Below are 22,529 nucleotides of genomic sequence, written 5' to 3' on the forward strand. Positions count from 1 at the left end.
TTCCTTTAAGCCAGGCACAAGGATTGGGCTGAATCCTGCTGAAAAAGGCAGAATCCTGAACCTAATCCTACTTTAAATAATTTGAAATAAAAACATAATGGAGAACACAACTTGAGTGTAGGATTTGCATTTTATTACAATCGGAGAACTGGTTGAAGGCATAAGTCATTTTGTAAAGCACTGTAAGTAGCAAAAGTGACTTCAATTAGGATAAGTTAGTTTAAGTGATTGCCCCTCGATAAGACTCAGAATTTAGTTTTCCAGAACTGCAGTGACTCCGCAATCCTTTAGCTCCCAGCTTGTATGCGGGTGTGGGTAGAGAGGAGCAGTGTTTGTCCCATACAGGCAAGGAGGGTTTTCATGGTACGGAAGCTTACTATGCTGTGCAAAGGAGCTGATGTCAAGTGAGGTCAGACCACAAAGAATAGCAATGTAAATATGTTACACCATTGATCTCGGCAAAGAAATGGCTTACTCTATACTCTGGTGATTATGAAAGAACTTTGCAGCTCCCTGAAGTGGGCAGACCCCTGTACATCTAGCAGTGCAATGTTCTCAGCAGTCCGAGCCCCTGTCTGGCTTTTACATTCCCAAGGGTGTCATGTCTTAGATGTTCACTTGCTGCCTGTCTCATTTATTCCATGGAGCATCTTTGTCTAGTGACAACACGTTTCTTTCAGTCCTGTCCCTGCCATCTAATTTCATTCTGGGTTCCACAGGGGATGTAACTGTCTTTTGCTGGTATTGAATCATGAGGGCTTCTGCTCTCATTTATCTTTGGCTGAGATTATCTGTCATTATCTGTTTGGTTACACTTTCTTCCCTACAAAAGAGCCTAGTTTGGTCCAAAACAGAGGGCAAAGAGACATTACCTGAACAATACAATATAAGCATACCTGTCCTTCCTTTTTATACATGTAATATTCACCTGTATTCTTCATATATTCAGAATGACCAGTCAATGAAAAAGAGCATCAATGGCATTTTTGCCAGATTATTCAATTTAAATGTTTTACCTGTGGCAATATCTCATTTACTGCCACAAGGATGTATTTTTGGCTTCAGGGAGTGTGATTTCCCATGGTCGGCAAAGCACCCTGTGTGCCATCACCCTAACTTTAGTACAGAGGACGATTTATGGGTGGAATGGCCGATGTTTTTTCCCAGCAGCAGATCCAAGGTTGCCAGGTCTCCTTGTATTTGTCCACCATTAGTAGTCTTGCATTAGCAGCCATTGTCTCGCTGTCAGACTGACCAAGAGAATTGTCTCCCTCAGACCTCCTGTTTGTTTATAGCCCCCTTACAAGGAGCAATAAAGCAAAGTGGCTTAGCAGCCAAAATGGCATGGTGTTATGTCACTAAGGATAAGGACACCTGGCTACGTTTTCCCATACATGTATTAAGATGTCTTTGCTGGCAAATGCTAGCTAGCAGCACAATTCTGCGGGAAAGTTTGAGGGTTTAGTGACCCTTTAACACGATTAATTAGCAGTAGGATTGAGATGAAAGTTCCTTTTATGAAAAGCTGGGTGAAAAAACTGAACAGCACTAATTAGAAGTACATAGAAAATGAAAGAGAAATATAAAAAAGCAAATCAGTGGAGTGATAATGCACCTATTTTCCGGAGAGCCTAGATAATTTGGAATTTATCTAAGCCCATTTCTAAAAGACTGTATATAGAATTGCAGGGAATATGCTTAGTGTATCCATACTTTCTTCCAGCATGGCTCATACATATTATTCATCTCAGTTGGACAATTTTTGAATTAGGGTTTAGGGGTGTTTACATATCAGTATTTTGTATTCATTTAAATAAATTTGTCTTAACTTGTGTTGTTTAACTGATTTTGGAATAACAAGAATTTGTGTCATATTTTAACCATGATGTTTTACCAGAATGCCATCTTTTTACTATTATGCTGCTTTTTTGCAACTTTTAAATCAATAAGTGGTCCTTTGCAGTCTTGCCAATGAGTTGATACCAAGGGGGCTTCTATAGGTTAATTACTCCTACCCAGTGTAAGTGAACAAGACTAGTGCCATGCTGGATTATATAAGCCATATATATATGCCAGTTTCATGCCATAGTCATGTTTTGCTCATATTTATGTGCAAAGCTCCTTTAGTCTGAACCCTTATACAATAAGTAAAGCCAATAGTTTATACAAATCCCCTCTCAGCTTTTGATGTTATTAATGGTCATTTAGCATGCCTTAAATCCACAACATCATTACAAGAACCATAATTTACACAAGAATTTCATGAGTAGCTAAAGACCTATTTGTCTGAAACATTGCCGCACTTTACAAGATCTTTACTCTTGAATACAATTTTTTTTTCAAATGGTTCAGGGACGAATGTTGAGGTTCTATTTTTATATTGAAGTCTGTGCATTGTTTGGGGAGCGCAAGGTTTAAAGATCACAGGCAAATGTCAGCATTCAACTGTGACAACAGAGCTTGTATATCTCAGGTTTGCAGCTCCAAGATGCCTGGAGCACTGTCTGCACAAATATAAATGCAGCTTTGGCAATTAGGTTAGGAATCCATGAGGACTTTGAGTCGGATATAAGAAATCACCACAAACACTTTGTATAAATTTCATTGGAGCTAACCTTGCGTATGGCACAATATATTGGTTGCAATGCACTTAGACGTGTTTCCCAGCACTTTGGAGCAATAAACAAACCCTGAGAAACATTATGCAGTGCATTAACCTCCTGTCCCTTATACTGGATTGATTATGGGTATCAAGCATGTAAAAGGGCACTTTATTTTCTACTAATGCAACTGCATATTACAATATCACATATACACAGGAAAATAAGCTTCAGTGGTAAAGGCGCCGATCTTTGTCCAGGCAAGTTTTACTTCCATGTCATGAGTCCTGCAACAAAGCCTTGAGACCTTGCTCAGTAGTGACCCCCTCTAAGTACAGTAATTAGTGCTATTTAAGTACAAACATATTGGGTAAACTGCGTGATAAATCCAAAGCCATTGTATTTACAGTATTCCATGCTACTTGAAATATTTTATTATCTCTGTATGACTGGTTTCCATTTCAGAGACTCTTCTTTGCACTTTTCACAGCTAAAAGAATAAAAGAATAATGAAACACTTCTTGATTACTGCCCTCCTTTTTTATCCCCTTTTCTAAACAGGGAATATAATATAATGCTGGAAAAACGCTGTAGGGAAGCTTAGACAAGTCTAAAGTATGTCATGTCAAAAGTAGGAACTTTGTGGCACTTTGGTCCAGATTCAGTTTAATGAGAAAAACTTATGAGGTGTCATTTATGATAGCAAGTGCTGTTGAAATCCTGCAAATTTCCTTATGGTCAGTTGCACATAAATCCACTTTCATTAAGGTTAATTGCATCAAAATGTGCTATTTGTACCTCTCTGTAATCGTGCTTAGTCCTTCCCTCTGAGCACTGTGGCGCCTACTGAGAACCCTAGAATTACTGGACAGTAGCTCCAGGGTTTCCTTCATGCCCAGTGTCAGTTGTGCATCGCCAGCTTCGTGACAAAATGTGCACCTAGTTGCATTTATTATGGTGAATTGCATGGTGTTGGCTTGAATTGTATCATAAGCATCGACCCCAGGCAACTGCAATCACACTGGAATTAGCAGGCAAAACACTGCATTGTGGGAAAAAAACACGGCAATTACTCTTAAAATTCCACTTTGTTCACTGCACTTGGATACATAAATTGACTAAATGTAAAATCTCCATTGAAATCTACAGAAAAATCACGTGTATGTATAAATTCTCTAATCAGGAAACCTATCTTCCAAAAAGCTCTGAATTAAGGGAAGGCCATTTTAAGCAAATAGTTCTAATTTTTTATTTCCTTTTTCTCTGTAATAATAAAACAGTACCATGTATTTCTAAGCTGCATGAATCACTATTGGTGGCCAAACAATCCTATTGGGTTTATTTAACATTTAAATGGTTTTTAGAAGACTTTAGTTATGGCGATCAATATTACTGAAAAATCTCGTATCCAGAATTTAGTCTGGAGCATTGTGGATAATAGATCTTATACTTGTATCTTAAAGTTCCACAGAACCATAGCTTTTTCTGTGCTTTTTTTATTTGTGGGCGGGCTAGAACGGTTTCACATATAAACTATGATTTGTAGACTCATTTTCATGGTTTGTAATTGATGTAGGGTAAACTCTGACATAAGTTTCAATACAGATTTACTCACTGTAATTTAACTGTATGGTCTTTAGCTATGGAAGGGATCATTTTTAGTCACCACACTGAATATACCACATTAGTTCTGCCTATGAAGAATCTGAAAAAGAGAAGGCAGAAACAAAAGGCCCTACTAAAGCAATCACATGTTTGCATAGAGCTTGGCTGAACTTTACGCATTATAAAGATAATTAATGGAAGCGCCTGATTCCCTACCATAGAATTTCAGGAGGCATAGATCATAAGCTGCCAGGGTTCATGTGCAAACTGACAATTGCTGGTGATGTGGGGTGACATTCCATGGAGGTTCAGGCAGTGTGAGATCATATCACAGGAAGATCAGGGCTCAGAAGATGCCATTAGTCACAAACACTAATGCGATTGGACACAGTCCTGGGAATGAAGCATCACAAATACCAGAGAAGATTTAGCTGCCTTTTAGGTTTGAAGATGCTGGATTTTAAAGAAGTGGATACAAGATTAAATAAAGGGAGTCATGATACTCTTGGCTAAATTCATTGGCACATGAGTGATCACATGTTATCAGCTTTTGTCATGTTAGACATTGCACCAACAACCACATGATTTTAACACAATTCGTTTAAATACTCAACGTGTCCAATTATTCTGTTGGTTATTGTTTAAAGCAAGAGCGATGGCTAAGGATTTATAAAGAATCCTAATTCTAGAGAAAGCAATTGTAGAGAGATGAAGTGATGGAAGGGTCATTAAGGAAAAACTTCCATAAAATAACAATAATAATAAGTCTTTTAAAACTTGCATATAGGCAACTTTGTTTGTTTTGTTAATCAAGTTAACCCAAAATTTTTGCCAGATCAATGTATTAAATCCAATTTATTTCTAATAGTAATTACAATACAAAATAAGAAGGCTAAATCATAAGTTAGCATTGGTTATAGTGATGAGTGAATTATTTGGCCAGACATGATTCATTGCAAAATTCAGAATTTTACTGCCGCAAAACAAATGCCCATTGACATGTTAGAAAGTATTGAGTAGCGTATCAGCAGACCGAAGGGGGGGGGGGGGGGAATGGCTCGGGAAGAACCCGAATTTTCCCGGTACCCTCTCATCTGCCTGCAACCTTGCAGTCAGATCTATTAACTCCTGGGTGCAAAAGGAAGAGGGTTGCAACAACAAGATTTGGAGGTGGGGCCAGTTTTTTTTTATTGCATGTGGCCCAAGAAAATGAAGTTAAGTGAGTTTTATGAGCCTAATGTCCATCTATATACTTTATATCTATAAACTATGTATTCATCCTGTCTTCTCAATTACTGTGGTCTCAAAAAAAAAAAAGGATCATTTGAGGGTATTATTTATTAACTATATAAAAAAACAGTAGGGGCAACAGAGTTAATGAATATGTCATTGTATAGTGGTTGCTAGTAGATATAATTACGTTGTATTGCAGTGTGTAATATTATTCTTTCTCCACTCTTCCCAACATGTCGCTCATTGATATTATTCTATGTTCCCCTCAGTTGATGGCTGTATACACAGGGCTTCAGGGCCTGCTCTGCTGGCTGAATGTCGTGAGTTAGGAGGCTGTAAAACAGGACAAGCAAAAATCACTTGCGGTTATGATTTACCAGCAAAATGTAAGTAAAACCTTTAAAAAACTAATTTTGTAACATCATTCAAGTACAAGGATATTTGGGAGGAAATGCCTCTATGAAAGACACCATTTGATGTTTCCCTGAATTAACTCATGGGAGTTGGAGAAGGTGAAACTTAAGGGTAAAATATTGCATTACTGAAGGGACATCATGAATGTTGTGTCACAAGAGGTATACAATGTATGTTGCTTTCTAGACAATCTACCCAAGATAATAGGCCTTCTAACTGAGAGACAACTATTTCTTGAAAAATAAATGGGTTAAAAGGATGTAGCACACTTTCATTTCTTTGGTGTTACTATTCTCTTAAATGAGCCCACAGATGCCAGTGGTGTTTCTGGATCATGTTTATATATGGTTTCTTCTTTGCATGGTAGAGTTGCATTTGTGGATGCAGCAATAACTGTTTTCACAGACAATAGTTTTCCAAAGTATTCCTGAGCCCATGAATTCCAGAGATCATGGCCATCTAGTATTGGCTTTTGGCCTTGTCCCTTGCATGCAGAGACTTCTCTGGATTTTTTGAAACTTTTAATAATATTATGTACTGTAGATGCCAAAATCCCCAAATACTTTACAGTTTTACACTGAAGAATATTAGCCTTAAATTGTTGCATTATTTGCCCCCCCCCCCCCGTGCAGTGTTTTGCAGAGTGGGATACCCCCTCCCTCACCTTTACTTCTGAGAGACCCAGTCTCTTGCATGCTCTTTGTAGCATTACACAACTTTCCAGTTATTTGCTGCCCCTGTCCCAGCTTTTTTGAAACATGTTGCTGGCATCAAATTCAAAATGGACATTTTTTTTTTACATGTTGTTTTTGTACTGTTTGCAATTAAATGTTGGGGTTTAGATCATTTGCAAATAGTCCCATTCTCTTTCATTTCAATTTTACAAAGTGTCCCAACTTTTTTGCAAATGGGGTTGTATTGCTTGGTTGCTTCTGAAGTTCATGTTCATTTACAATGTAAGATCAAGTTATATGGCCAATTTTCAGCAAAATGGTAATGGCCCCTATGTGTGTAGATCCTTTGAAATAAGTTTTGACAAACCCAATGTCTCTGCACAGTAACTCTTGTCTTCAGTTGTATCACATTACTTTATGTGGGGTGTTACCAGCCCACCAACCAGTCATAATGGCAACACCTTCCTCCCACTTGCACTGGAATCTGCTCGTTCATGTGTGTAACCAACAATGGAAGTGAACTTGTTTGTTAGTTGATCCCAGTGGACCTGCAAGTTAAGGTGGCCATACACGAGCAGATCCGCTCGCTTGGCGATGTCGCCAAGCGAGCGGATCTTCCCCCGATATCCCCACCTACGGGTGGGCGATATCGGGGAGCATTTAGCTTAAAAAAAAAATAATCCGATCGTTTGGCCCTGGGGCCAAACGATCGGATTATGTGGGCGGCAATGGGGCAGTCGGATCGGGGACCGCATCAACGAGCCGATGCGGTCCCCGATCCGACCAGATTTTCTAACCTGGCCGATCGAGATCTGGCCAATTTCAGGCCAGATCTCGGTCGGCCAGGCCGCTCTGCTCTCCCCATACACGGGCCGATTAGCTGCTGAATCGGTCCAAGGGACCAATATCGGCAGCTATAGTCGGCCCGTGTATGGGGACCTTTAGTTATCCCTTTAAAATAGAATATCTATAGAATAAGATGACCAGATTATTTCTCTATTTGAAATGTAAAAAAATCAACTGATACCTGTATTTAAGGCATTTCTTCTATAGACCAAGGTTATAAATGGCTGCTATGGTTTGAAGCGGTGTCTATGTAAATCCATCAGGCTCGGATATGTTTCAAAATATGAAAGTAGAATAAAATGGCTCCTTTATTTGGCAAAGAAAGGTAATGTGATCACTCTCTAAAATTTCCTCGCCGTTGTTAAAAAAAATATGCTTTTTCTCTTTTCTTCATGCAAATTTTGGGATAGTGAATACTTTCATACTCCAAGAGATCAAAGTGATATATTGTGTTTTCAGCTGCTGTGCAAAGGCTGATTGGCAATTACTGTGAAGGCATCTGTCACACTTTAGCTTTCAGTAACAGCTAGCGGAATGCAGCCGTAAGCGCCGGAATGTATGAGCCATTGTAATGCGGGCTGATCAAAATTCCTCTGTCTTATAAGAATAGGCATATGTCTAGCAATTTATTTCTTTTAAATTAGAAAAAAAATCACCTTCTCCGAAAGAAAGTGGGTGCTTGATGTGTAATTAATACATTGTGACTGCGCACCATAAATAGAAAGTCATTCTTGTTTTATGCTGGATGATCACAATCGTGTGCATTTGATGTCTAACCGATATTGTTTTATGGTCTGGTTAGCAGTGGATTCCAGTCACAGTGTTAAACATTACAAATATTTACTGAAGTATGCCAGGGTAGCAGTCTTTTTGAGAGAGTTTTAGTAAAAAAAATGTAAAAAAAAATCTTTGTAACATTCATGCAACGTAAGTACATTCAGCCATGAAAAAAATATATTGTGCTTTGTTCTGTTAAGCTGAATTCTATATACAGGAATGGGATCTATTATCCAGAATGCTCCGGATCTGGGGTTTTCCAAATAAGGGATCTCTATAGACAATCGTGACAACTACTTGCTCAATTTGTCTTTGACCTAAGGCTGCTAAAAAATCATTTAGTTGGGATTAAGTACAAGGTGCTGTTGTATTATCACAGAGATAAAGAAAGTCATTTTCAAACATTTGAATTATTTGCTAATAATGGAGTCTATGGGAGATGGCCTTCCTGTAATTCGTGATCTTTGGTTTCTGGATTATGGATCCTATACTTGTATTTAGATGAAATATAAAAGAGCATTCATTGCTCACAATGGTTAACATTTATGACCAAGGGACCTGGTTAAAGATTTGATCCAAGCAGCCATCCAGTCTCTGTTCACCATGCCTGCCTTCCTGGACTAAGGAACTTGCAATGCTTTCTCTGCTAAGGTGATATCTAATTCTTATTTCTTACTGCCTGTGTATTTGGTCAAGTATTCTGCTGATCTGGGAGTACAATTATCCTCATCTTCATCCAACCACTGACTATCTGGGGATGATGAGAGAAGTAGCCCTAGTGAGTCATAAAGTTAATATCCTGAATGCAATGGAATCATATTATTCTATGACTACTTCCATGTTCAACTGACCAGCTACGATGAGCAATTATGAGCAATTAAATTGGTTCCCCCATGGTGTTGGCCTTACATGCTGTTCTTTAGAAGAAGAAAGGAAGACTTGAGCGAGGGCTATGATTAGAAATATACCCATCATGATCAGTTTGCACAGTCATTCTACTTCTCTAAGGTTGGCATTTGAGATTTTATTATTTAGCTTTTTATTTTACAGTAAAGAATACAGAATTTGTTAAAGAAAAATGTGTGCATTAGCAAACCTGTTTCATATATTCTCTGTGTCATCAGCAAAAACTGAAAATGTAATGATGAAGAAGCTGGATATGATTATCTGTAAGCTTTTTGAGTGACCTGGTTAAAGCTATAGCAGGAATTAGACTGATTTGGATAGTATGGTGTTTAATGAACTTGCAAAGCACAGGAAGTAGGTCCTTATTTAGTAAAGTCTCAATATACTTTATATAATTATACATTAATTATTACTATATATATAAATATTTTACATTTCATATATGTTCTGTATACCCAAGTGGTGTTTGTTTGCCTTACAATCATAGAAAACATAATTAGGTCATGCAAGCAGCCAAGCAAAGTTTGAATTATCATAAATGCTTGCTTCCTCTACCTAACCCACCAGAACTTAACTTATAGATCGCATCTAGTGATGAGCAAAAATTTGTGAAGCAGCGAAAATGTCGTGCAGCAAAAAAAATTGTCCCCTGCGGCTATTCTTTTGTTGCCCGCGGCTATTATTTTGTCGCCCACGGCTATTATTTTGTTGCCCACAGCTATTATTTTGTCGCCCATGACTATTATTTTGTCGCACGGCTATTCTTTTGTCGCCCACGGCTATTATTTTGTCGCCCACGGCTATTATTTTGTCGCCCACGGCTATTATTTTGTCGCCCACGACTATTCTTTTTTGACGCCGGCGACAATTTTTGGACATGCTGCGAATTTTTCCACTGCAAATTTTTTCATCCGTTTCGTGAAACAATCCGCCAATGGCGAAACGCGGAAATTTGCCACGAATCCATGCCTGGCGAAACATTTCGCCCATCACTAATCGCTTCTTGTATATGGACAGCTGTACAATACAGTAACAGAGCATACATATCAATATACAATATACATAGTTATGTTCATGATTAAATGCCAAGTGTTAAGATACCCAAGAGGACAGAAGTGCTTGGGTTATGCGTTATTTACAGACCATGGGATATTTTCAACCCAATTTAACTATGGTCACACAATGGCAATTTATAGGGATTATCAGAGTGGACCAATTGCAGAAACACAGGGTATCTCCACATGGGGACTAGTGACAAGGTTTCGTTAGCAGTGATGAACCATCCCGGTAAAGCACTTTGTATAATGTGGTGCCTTTATTTAAATAAATCATTATAAATATGCAAATAAATAAATATAAAAGTAACACCAACGTTTAATTACAAAAGAAAACCCATCAATGCTACATTTTTCACAGCAATAAAAAAACATAACAGCTTAGAAATGTCAGTATGCACTCACAATCTGGGATATAAATCGATCTCTGGATAAAATAAAATACTATATAAAAGAAGCACTTTAAGTGTTCCTTATGTGCAGTATTTTCCAGCTCCAAGCAGATGTTTGATTATAAACAAATGCTCATCCCTTGCTTCCCACTGCAGTACCATTAGAGGAGATAACCCATCACAGTCAGGATGTACTTTATGTGATACATATATTTATGAAAAATACGTTCCCATTCAGCATTTTTTGTGAGATTGATAGTAATTTCCTGACTTTGAGGGAACTTCATTATAGAAATCCTTTGGCCTCAGAGGGCCATTTGAGGACACTGAGACACCTATCCTGTATGCCATGTCCTCTCTGTGTGCATAATAAACTTGCTACTTTCACCTAATCATTTTGTAGCTGCAGTAGGACTGGGCAAGGTAAGTGGGAATTTCAGATTTGATTCTGCATGCTTTGCTGCACTCATACCCATAATGGTAGCATGTAGTTTAACTGATGGGAATGAGAGACATTGCTGGCCAATATGTAATGTCACCCAGTGTCGGACTGGGACCCCAGGGGCCCACCAGAAAACCATAGGCCTATTCTCCAAACTATTTTTTCTCTTTACGTCACATGCTAGCATCTATCATTCCATCTATTACTCCTCTTTGTTCCCATTCAGAAATAGGGAATGATCAGGATTTAGGCCAAATTGTTAGGAGCAGGAGGCCCTCTAGGCCCACCAGGAGTTTTCCTGGTATACTGGTGGGCCAGTCCAACACTGAGGTCACCCTAACCATCACCACAGCATCCACCACCCCCTGACTCTAAACTTGCGCTACAAGCCCCACCCCCATGCTTGCCTGCTCGCTGATCCTGAAGAGGTACCGTATGTATCTAGGGTCCTAGCGTACCCCCCCAACCATTTCACCCTAGACCTGCAGAATCTTTAGGGCTAGAGGTGCATCAGTATTTTTTTTTTTTTGCACAAATGTCCCATGACAACATAAAAACAGTAAATACAGCTATGGGATCACTTATCCAGAAACCCGGAAAGGCCATCTCCCATAGACTCCATTATAAGCAAATCATTTTAATTTTTCTTTTTCTCTGTAATAATAAAACAGAACCTTGTACTTGATCCCAACTAAGATATAATTACCCCTTATTGGAGACAAAACAATCCTGTTGGGTTTAAATTATGTTTAAATGATTTTTAGTAGACTTAAGGTCTGGAGATCCAAATTACAGAAAGATCCCTTATCTGGAAAGCCCCAGGTCCTGAGCATTCTGGATATCCTACACCTGTATATAAACAGCTTTACCCATAGTTGAAAGGGATATTGTTTTCCATTTGTCCGTTTTGGTTTCTAGTAGCTACTGATAATTCAATTCAAGTACTGTAATATTTCTGATTCTGGGGTTCATGGTAAATGCCCAGTGCAGTAATTCTATTTCCTAAAAACAGTGACTTATTTTTTAAAATTATATTCTTTAAAATAACCTGTTTTGACATCATAAGGTGACATTGATAGCAGCACTGACAGGCCCAGCTATGGCTGCACGGGGGAGCTGTGCCATCATCTGTCCAGGGATCCTATATACACACACTGTTTCTTAGCTCTCTAAAAGTAATGACATATGGGGTTTTTTGTTGCTTACAGAAAATCACCTATACGTTTGTACTGAAGAGACCTGGAATTGCCATATACTTGCCAGTGATTTCCAAAATTCAGAAGGGAGCATTTTTATGTAATAACTTTCTACTGGTAAGGATTCCAGTTCTCTTCCACTGTGTCACCCTCCTGAAAGGCAATTTCACATAATTGACAAGTGCCTGCCCCAGCTCTTCTCCAAGCAGTGTCCATGGCAGTAATCCATCTGGCCAATACAGTTATCCAGTACTTCTTAATGGGGCAGCCATACCCACTATAAAAAAACAGTATTTTATTGAAGAGATTGGGGTAATGGGACATCCTTGCACCAACCACTATTCCCATTCACAGAAGCTCTCTCAGGCCACATATAAAATTATCTCAATTATACAAGCTGAGCCAGCCACAGACCAAAATGATCAGTACCAGGGCCCAGCCAGACCTAGAATCACTGTTATTCTTATAATGTACAACCTGCTGTGATACCTAAGCTGCTCCCAAATCCCAACACACACACTCAGTGCCCACTAATTCTGCTACATGCCAGTGTGCCAGTTAGCACATTGATACAGACATGTAACCACGCTGAGCCCCAATAGAGTTGTACAATATTTGATTACCTGAGATCAAGGGATTTTGGGAGCTATGCATGATGAAAGTGAAGGTGCTGGGAGTTGTGTATGACTGACAGTACTGATGAGGGTGGCAGTTCAGATGTTTGGATAATGTGCATTCATTATTCTTTGCTTGTTAGTAAAATGCCTAGCAAATGCCCAAATTTAGATTACAAAACCTTAAGGCTACTGAAAAATTAAAAAATTGAATTTTATGAAAACCCAGTATGGTTGTTTTTGCCACCAATATGGGTTCATGGAATGTAGTTGGGACTATTACTGCAGAGAAATAGGAGTAATACTTCTATGGGAGATGACCTACCTGCAATGTCAACCTTTTTGGCAAAATAAATGTTATAAATATTATATTTTACAAACATTGTTTAGTGTTCAGTGCAGGAGATCAAAGGGAAAAGAGGGACTTTTAAGTAAGAATCCGGGACTGCGGGTTGAGCTGTCAAAAGAGTGACTGTCCCCCGAAAATCAGTTGGGAGCTATGTATTATATTATATTCAAGCTAGTGCTTTGCTTAGAGTACATCAAGTGAAACTGAGCTTTGGGCAGTTGGTTAGCCTTTCAAACAATCTGACACAAATGAATATTGTAGGTTTTTACATTTGTCTTCCTCACCGTTCCGGAATAATAATGTAAATCAGCGAAAAGACTAATGCACATGGGCTCTCCGAGACAACACCTGCTGGGAAATAAGCACTGGGTAGAGACACCAGCATTAGTCCCAGCGGGAGTAATCAGCCTTTGGGTCTCCTTAATCAGAGATATCTGTCGGAATTATCTGTTCTGTGCAGGGCGGGACTGGAACTCTGTGTGGGGAGGAAAAAGGGAACTGAGCTTATCTATATATCTGTAAATCACTTGCAGTGCTCGCTGCTCTTTATAGAGACAATATATCATTCTGGGCAGCTCACAAGTTTTGGGCTTCAGAGAATCTGTAGACTGAGATGCACGAATAAGAACTGTGCTGTTATAAACCCATAGCACCACTGCTGCACTGCTATAAACCCATAGCACCACTGCCACACTGCTGTAAACCCATAGCCCCACTGCTGCACTGCTATAAACCCATAGCACCACTGCCACACTGCTGTAAACCCATAGCACCACTGCTGCACTGCTATAAACCCAAAGCACCACTGCCACACTGCTGTAAACCCATAGCACCACTGCTGCACTGCTATAAACCCATAGCACCACTGCTGCACTGCTATAAACCCATAGCACCACTGCCACACTGCTGTAAACCCATAGCCCCACTGCCGCACTGCTATAAACCCATAGCACCACTGCCACACTGCTGTAAACCCATAGCACCACTGCTGCACTGCTATAAACCCAAAGCACCACTGCCACACTGCTGTAAACCCATAGCACCACTGCTGCACTGCTATAAACCCATAGCACCACTGCCGCACTGCTATAAACCCATAGCACCACTGCCACACTGCTGTAAACCCATAGCCCCACTGCCGCACTGCTGTAAACCCATAGCAACACTGCTACACTGCTGTAAACCCATAGCCCCACTGCTACACTGCTGTAAACCCATAGCACCACTGCCGCACTGCTGTAAACCCATAGCACCACTGCTGCTAAGCTATTCCCATACAGAAGATGATGGGAATTGTAGTTTTCTCACATACACAGATAGTTAACATAAATACTTAGTTTGTGTGTCTAAGTATTTTGTTCTAGGCCCCCATAACCACAGTTCATTAGTATCATGGCCGATGTTACAGATTTCCGTGAAAAAAACTATATTAAGTGTTAATCGGATGACTGTCTTTTAATAAATGAATTCTTTTTAGCCATGCCTAAGCTGTTAGGGTCTGTCAGTCTGGGTCCCTTCATGATTTCATGTATAAAAGTTACAGAAAGTACAATACTTTTCATGGAACTGATCCCCCATTTAACCAAGCATCCTGTTTGTATATTCTGACTTACCTTTTTCTCATGTTCTCTGTGTTACAATTCCCCCCCCCCCACCTCGTTTCTTTTTGTTGCTTATTACATCCAGATGCCCCCATATTGTTGATGGCAGCCATCAGTAATATTTGTACCAATAACAGTGTCCATGTTTCTGGAAATTGCTTTTCCAATGATACATAGGGCAAAACAAGACTACAAGTAAAAAGGGTAAGAGAGTTTAACGCACAATTTAAATGAAAATTATACTTAACCAACAAAAATATATACAGGTATAGGACCCATTATCCAGAATGCACGGGACCAAGGGTATTCCGGATAAGGGGTCTTTCCGTAAATTGGATCTCAATACCTTAAGTCTACTAAAAAATCAATAAAACATTAATTAAACTCAATAGGATTGTTTTGCACCCAATAAGGATTATTTATATCTTAGTTGGGATCAATTCCAAGGTACTGTTTTATTTCTACAAAGAAAAAGGAAATCAGTTTTAAAATTTTGAATGATTTCATTAAAATGGAGTCTATGGGAGACGGGATTTCCGTAATTCGGAGCTTTCTGTATAATGGGTTTCCGGATAAGGGGTCCGATACCTGTATTACCAAACTGGAATATATATATCATTAAATATTGCCCTTTTCCATTGAGCCGCCATTTAGTGATGGGCTGTGTGCTCCCTCAGAGATCAGCTGACAGGAAATAATGCAGCTCTAACTGGAACAGGAAGTAGTGTGGGAGTAAAAGACAGAACTCTATAAATTAATTGACTTATGGGGCCTAGTATGTCTGTGTGCCTTGGCATGTTTGTGTGCACTGTGAATCCTATGATCCCAGGGGGCGGCCCTTAGTATTTAAAATGGCAATTTTCTATTTAGGATTACCCAATGGCATACACTAATAAAAAGTATATGAAAATGGTTTATTTAGATGAAGCAGGGTTTTACGAGCTGTTTTATGTTGCATTTTGTATAGAGACCGACATTGTTCAGGGGTATAGTTTTCCTTTAAATGTAAAACTAATTCTGATGGAGAACATTCTTTTTAATCAAAAGATATACGCATTGTTTAAAGACTCTTGAATGTTATGTCTCATAAGCAGAACTTATTGTCTAGGACTGAAAATGTTAAACAAATCTATAATTTAGGGAGTCGTTCAAAACCACAAGTGTATGAGAATCACAGAATTGTTCCCTAGATAGTGAGGTATGTAAATGCACACTTGTTGCTCCTTTTGTATCATTGGGTTTAGTATTCTCCTATTTGGTGAATAAGCCCCTTTGTGAGAATGAAATAAGACTTATCCCAACAGGAAAGTGCTTTGCTATTAAGCAGTTGTAGGCAACATGAATAACAATCACCAAGCCTAACAGCTAGCAGCTGTACATACTTGTAAATATAGAGGGAAATATAGAGGCAAATATTGATGTCTGAGCCTCAGATTATAGAGGAATTTTTATGGGAAACAGTAAAGCTTAACAAACTTGTTTTCCTGGGTAGAGTTAGAGTGACCGTGTAGAACCAGGGGAAATTTATTTATTGGTATGTGTCAAAAGAAGCTGAAACATTCTCCATCCTCAAGTCTCTAGAGCTTTGCATCATTTTGGGTAAGGAACAAGAATAATAGCCTGTAGAAAATCCGATCCATTGCTGTGAAAAGGTTTAGATATTGTGACGCTCCAGCTGCTGACATGTTTGATTTGGCTTGGAATGTAGAAATGTTTCACTGGTGTTCTACTGTCGTATATAATGTATCTTATATGGGGATATTTATGGAAAAATAACAAATCCTTTTAAGGATGCAGTGACTCTCACCAGGGGAAGTGTCAGTGTTCACCTGGAGAGAAAGTATCAGTGTGTACTCTGGCAATAAGAATGGTAAACCTAGCGTGGAAATGGCAATGCTCAACTAGAGAACTGTTAGTGCACATCTAGGGGCACATTTACTAAGACACGAATCTGAACCGAATTGGAAAAATTCCGATTTGAAAACGAACATTTTGCGACTTTTTCGTATTTTTTGCGATTTTTTCGGCGTCTTTACGACTTTTCGGAAATTGTCGCGACTTTTTCGTTACCAATCCGATTTGCACGAAAAAACGCGAGTTTTTCGTAGCCATTCCGAAAGTTGCGCAAAATCTGGCGATTTTTCGTAGCGTTAAAACTTGCGCAAAAAAGTTGCGATTTTTTCGTAGCGTTAAAACTTGCGCGAAACGTCGCACCTTTTAAGTTTTAACGCTACGAAAAAGGCGCAACTTTTTTGCGCAAGTTTTAACGCTACGAAAAATCGCCAGATTTTGCGCAACTTTCGGAATGGCTACGAAAAACTCGAGTTTTTTCGCATAAATCGTATTAGTAACGAAAAAGTCGCGTCAATTTTCCGAAAAAATCGCAAAATACCGATCATTACGAAAAAAACGCAATCGGACGCATTTGGCCCGTTCGTGGGTTAGTAAATGTGCCCCCTAATGTCACTTGGAGAGATACTGGCAATGCTCAGCTAGTAAAAATAACTTTACACACCTAAGGGCTCCTTTATGTCTACAAGCACAGTTGGCAAGTTACACTTTTCCCCTCATCAGTTGCATGTAAAACCACTTTTATTATTATAGATACTTGCACCAAAACGTGCTCCCTGCTCCTCTATTTATAGTAGTTGCGCTCGGCGACTGCTCAGTCCTTCCTACCTTCTGTTTCACATCAGGCACTGCTGCTCCTCTTCACACAAGGGGACCCTAGAGCTACTGCTAACTCTGGACCAGGCGGTTAGCTCCAGGGATCACCCTGTATCAAGAGGCGCCATTCAGCTTTCATGCAGACTTAAAATATCCTGTGCAATAGAGCCTGATACATGATAAAGTACATGTGCTGTTGCACCGATTTTGGCAATCAGATGCAGTGGCAGTAGATGCAGTGCAATTTTGTCAAGAGAATCACCTATTTGTGTTTGCAAAGAAGCCGGAATTCTGGGGGGAAATGCTGCATTGTGGGGAAAAAAACTGTGATTGCGCTCAAAATTGCACTTTGCTCAGTGTGAAAATCATAATACTTGCCTGAAAATGTAATGGCGCAATGTACACCTCTTGTGAAAATGGCAATGCTTCCATGCAGAGATGCTGTTAATGGTTACTTAAGGCTTTTACTTACACAAGGGCGTTTTGCCCTGCATTCCCCTGCGGTGTAATTCTCTTGGGTTCCACCTTGGGGGAGCACAGAACAAACTCCTATGCAGCTATATATGCAGAATATATATAAAACATATTCCTATACAGCCCTTTGAGCTGGATTTTCTTAAACTGGCCCCAGTTCTTTACAAGATTTGGTAACCTAATCCACAGTGGAACTAGCAATATATACCATAAAATGGAAGTAATGGAAGTGGAAGTGTACATATGAAGGGGAACTAACCAGGTTACTATTGTGTTAGGGCAGGGATCCCCAACCTTTTATACTTGTGAGCTACATTCAAATGGGAAAAGTGTTGGGGAGCAACACAAGCATAGAAAAAGTTCCTGGGGGTGCAAATAAGAGCTATAATGGGCTATTTGGTAGCCTATAGAAGGCTCTGTTTGGCTTTACACTGGGTTTTATGCAACCAAGACTTGCCCCCAAGGCAGAAATTCAAAAATAGGCACCTACTTTGAGGCCCCTGGGAGCAACATCCAAGGTGTTGGAAAGCAACGTGTTGCTCACGAACCACTGGTTGGGGATCACTGTGTTAGGTAATACCAGTGCTCAAAGGTGCAAGCCTGCCATCACTGTCACTTGTCTATTTGTGATATCATTGTCAAGGCACCAGCAGTAGTACTAATTATTTACAGAAGTCCTATGATGTGTGTGTGTGTGTGTGTTGGAGGGGTTAGTTTTTTTCAGCCAATAAAATATTAACCTTAACATTTCCTATTTGCCTCTTTCCACCTTTGCTGCTTTAACCTCCCATTATTCCCAATCACGCGCTGTTCTACTATCCATCCCATGATTGGCTGCAGCTGTGAGCCAGGGACACAATGCACCACTCATCCCCTGCCTTCTGACTCCCTCTAATAAGCATACTGGGTCAGGAAGTCGGCATATATCATATACAGGTGCTTATTATATTTCTGCCATACAGGAAAACAATTCCCGAATAACCAATTGGAATTCTATTCTTTTTACATTTCTTCTCTCTTTCTGAGCAGTTTCTGGGTAGAACCTTGCTTTGCAAATGCAACAGAAGTGCCCAGAAAATAAATGAGGAATGCAGATGAAAATTGCTTATCCTAAGAGATGAAAAACAACACATGAGACAGTCTAGCAATCACCATTTTAACATAGAAATGTGGGACTGCTGCAAAATTGTTGCTTCTTGTTCTTCAGGATTTTATATTTTTAACTTTAACCATTGCAGTAAAGTTTGTTGTGTCTAACATTCATTTACAGTACCTGTTAAACCAGTGATGGACAACCTGCAACCTTCCAGATGTTACTAAACTCCCAGCATCCCCACAGACTTTGAAAACAACCAACAGCTGGATTAACTATTCCCTCTGTCCTTAAGGAGTTGCCTTAAACTTATGCAAACTGTAGCCAGTGGAATAAATGTTGTGGTTGGCCTGAAGGCCAGTTATAGACATGCTTTCACATATGTTATTACTCTTTGTTGATGCTGGTAACCCTGTTAAAGGATGTGTAAACTCCCCACAAAATAAAAATCAGCAAAGTGCATCTGTAAAATCTTTAAATAACTGCCACTCTGGTTGTTAAAAGTTAATTGTAAGGTTGCAACATCCACTTTATCACTTAGAATTCCTTCTCTCAGGAATTAACTTTGGCTGTTGGCTATTGCACATGCTCAGTTCTTCTCCACTCAGATTACTAAATACGTCCTCTAGTCTAGCAGCCAATAAAGAGATGGCATTGCTGGTTTCCATAGAAACACTTATTTAGCTTTCTGCTCCTATTTTTTACTTCTAACCCTATCTCCCTAGCTCACCTTAACCATTGCAGTGCTCAATCCAAGCAGAACTTTTTATCAAAGTTCTGCCTCTGTAAGCCTGCATTCTTGATTACATGAACTTTACACACATGTGCTGTAAAGGTCACTGATGGTCCGTCAGAAGGAAAATGGCACTGGATGAAAGCTGCCATTTCTTGGTTGGTCATTTGTTATACAAGTATTATTTACAGATATCTTATCACAGGGTGATATACTACAGTATATAGAGTTTGGTGCTATGTTGAGGAATATTTATCCCAAAAATGTGTTCTAGTGTTTAATTGTTGGGGGTGGACTTCTGGGGTTGGTCACACCATAGGTTTGGGGGTTGAACTTGACTTGATGCAATTTCTCATATAGTGAACAAATGTAATGACTTTTCCATGGCTACAAGAAGCTGACTTTGCAGTTTATACCTGACCCTCTAGTTTGAGATCCAAGGCCTATTTACTATTTCCGTTCATAATGCTACAAGTCACCACGTACTGCCAGGTTTCAATCCTTTTATTGTCCCTATCATTGAAAAAATAGCCGCAGTTCCTATAGGCACAAGGGAACGTGGTACTTTAACGTACTCCAAGGGAAAAGAAATAAACTCAAAAATGAAACAAAAAACAATTTACAAATAATTGACAAAATTTGCAATGGGATGGTAATGGAAGTCATACCCAGTGCCACGTGGAGGCTCAGGTGTACAAACCCCGAACCTGTCTCCAAAGTATCCGATCCTAAAAACAGTTAAGGAAAGTCAAACAACATTTAAATAGCTCACCAGAGTCCAGAAGTGGTCCAGGTGCCCAGGGCCCCGAACCCGTAGCTGAAGGGAGATAACGATATACAGTTGAAAGAACTCCAAGCACGCCGGACAACGGAGTTTGCTAAAAAACTGTTTTTATTGTTCCATTTAAAATCAGAGTGCTTGACGCATTTCGTGCCTATGATTAAGTGCGCACGCACACGAAACGCGTCGGGCACTTTGAGTTTAAATGGAACAATAAAAACCGTTTTTTAGCAAATTCCTTTGTCTGGCATGCTTGGAGCTCTCTCAACTGTTTAACGTGGTACTTTAAGCCTAAGATGAAGTATAGGGTTTATTACTTAAGGTGGCCATACACGGGCCGACTATAGCTGCCGATATCGGTCCCTTGGACCGATTCGGCAGCTAATCGGCCCGTGTATGGGGAGAGCAGAGCGGCCTGGCCGACCGATATCTGGCCTGAAATTGGCCAGATCTCGATCGACCAGGTTAGAAAATCTGGTCGGATCGGGGACCGCATCGGCTCGTTGATGCGGTCCCCGATCCGACTGCCCCATTGCCGCTCACATAATCCGATCGTCTGGCCCCAGGGCCAAACGATCGGATTATTATTTTTTTTACCTAAATGGTCCCCGATATCGCCCACCCGTAGGTGGGGATATCGGGGGAAGATCCGCTCGCTTGGCGACATCGCCAAGCGAGCGGATCTGCTCGTGTATGGCCACCTTTAGAGCCAGTTTTACTAAAACTAATGTTTCTCACTTTTTTTTTTATTTGAATAAACTCATTTCTACAAATGTCTGACATTCATCAAAAATCTGAAAAAGCACGTGTGGGAAAAAGTTGCAGAAAAGTAGCAAAACTGCGTCTTTTTCCTATTGTAGCACAAAAGCCAGTGTCAAAAATCCGAAAAACTTGAAAGATTTGTAGCAAAGAAAGAGCTTCCAATTGTAAGGGGACATCTGCCATCGACTACATGATCTCAACAAGTTTTGGGAGTATTTTTCGAGTTTGTAATTGTGGCAGTAAAGTGGCATAGTAAATGCTGGAAAAGTCGCATCTTTTTTTTTAGTGACTTTCAGTGCTAAAAAATCTGAATTGAAAAGAAATCCGACCGATATTCTCTAAGAGTAGGTGCAGTGACTGATGCCACATATTGGGGAATAAGAATTTATATATGTTATAAGACAGGTTAGTTTTACTATTTTCTAGGAAACTACTTAACTGCCCAGATCCTGCAAAGGCAGTGTTCAACTTGGATATTGTATTTTCTAATAATAACATCATATTAAGAAATATAGTGTACTATGCTATGAAACAATCAGTGCCGAATCCATAAAATAACTGCACATTTTAGAAATATAAAACATTACTTTTAAAATTAAGTTATTGCATTTCTATATTACACAGTTTCTGAGTGTTCAGCAGCCTGATACAGTATATTACTCCTTTACAAATGAGGGATATTATCCTCAAGTAGTTCTTGAACGCACCAAAGCAAAATGGAGCATGTTTTTGAAAGCATCATTAAATAAATGGGGGATCAAGAGGAGAACACTTTAATCCCATTATTTCAACCAGAAGAAAATTGAGGCTTTTTTTTTTTTTATTTTTTTTTTACTTCTGTCCAATAAACAGAATGTATAACTAAAGAACTAAAAACTTTAGGGCAGAATTATTCAATTTTAGACTCTGATGGATGAAATTCTGATGGATTGCCAGCAGCCTGAATTTCAGTTACAGGTATGGGATCCCTTATCCGGAAACCTGTTACCCAGAAAGCTCCGAATTACGGAAAGCCCATCTCCCATAGACTCCATTTTAATCAAATAATTCATGATTTCCTTTTTCTCTGTAGTAATAAAACCGTACCTTGTAATTGATCCCAACTAAGATATTATAACCCCTTATTGGATGCAAAACAATCCTATTGGGTTTAATTAATGTTTTATTGATTTTTTTAATAGACTTAAGGTATGGAGATCCAAATTATGGAAAGACCCCTTATCCAGAATACACTTGGTCCCATGCATTCTAGATCAGGGGTCCCCAACCGCCGGGCCGCGGACCAGTTCCGGGCCGTGGACAGCAGGGCAGTGGG

The 22,529-nt window shown here is 39.5% G+C and overlaps 1 protein-coding gene across 1 annotated transcript in view; it reads left to right on the forward strand.

The window, feature by feature from the left end:
• The window catches only part of macrod2 (MACRO domain containing 2), a 1,296,131-nt gene that overhangs the window by 538,034 nt on the left and 735,568 nt on the right, over positions 1-22,529 (forward strand). Inside the window, exon 5 of the mRNA XM_004914719.4 lies at positions 5,708-5,824. Within this exon, the coding sequence (XP_004914776.1) occupies positions 5,708-5,824 (117 nt within the window). The remainder of the gene's footprint in view (positions 1-5,707; positions 5,825-22,529) is intronic.

The sequence above is a fragment of the Xenopus tropicalis genome, chromosome 5 (assembly GCF_000004195.4).
Source record: "Xenopus tropicalis strain Nigerian chromosome 5, UCB_Xtro_10.0, whole genome shotgun sequence".
In the NCBI taxonomy this organism is placed as follows: domain Eukaryota; kingdom Metazoa; phylum Chordata; class Amphibia; order Anura; family Pipidae; genus Xenopus; species Xenopus tropicalis.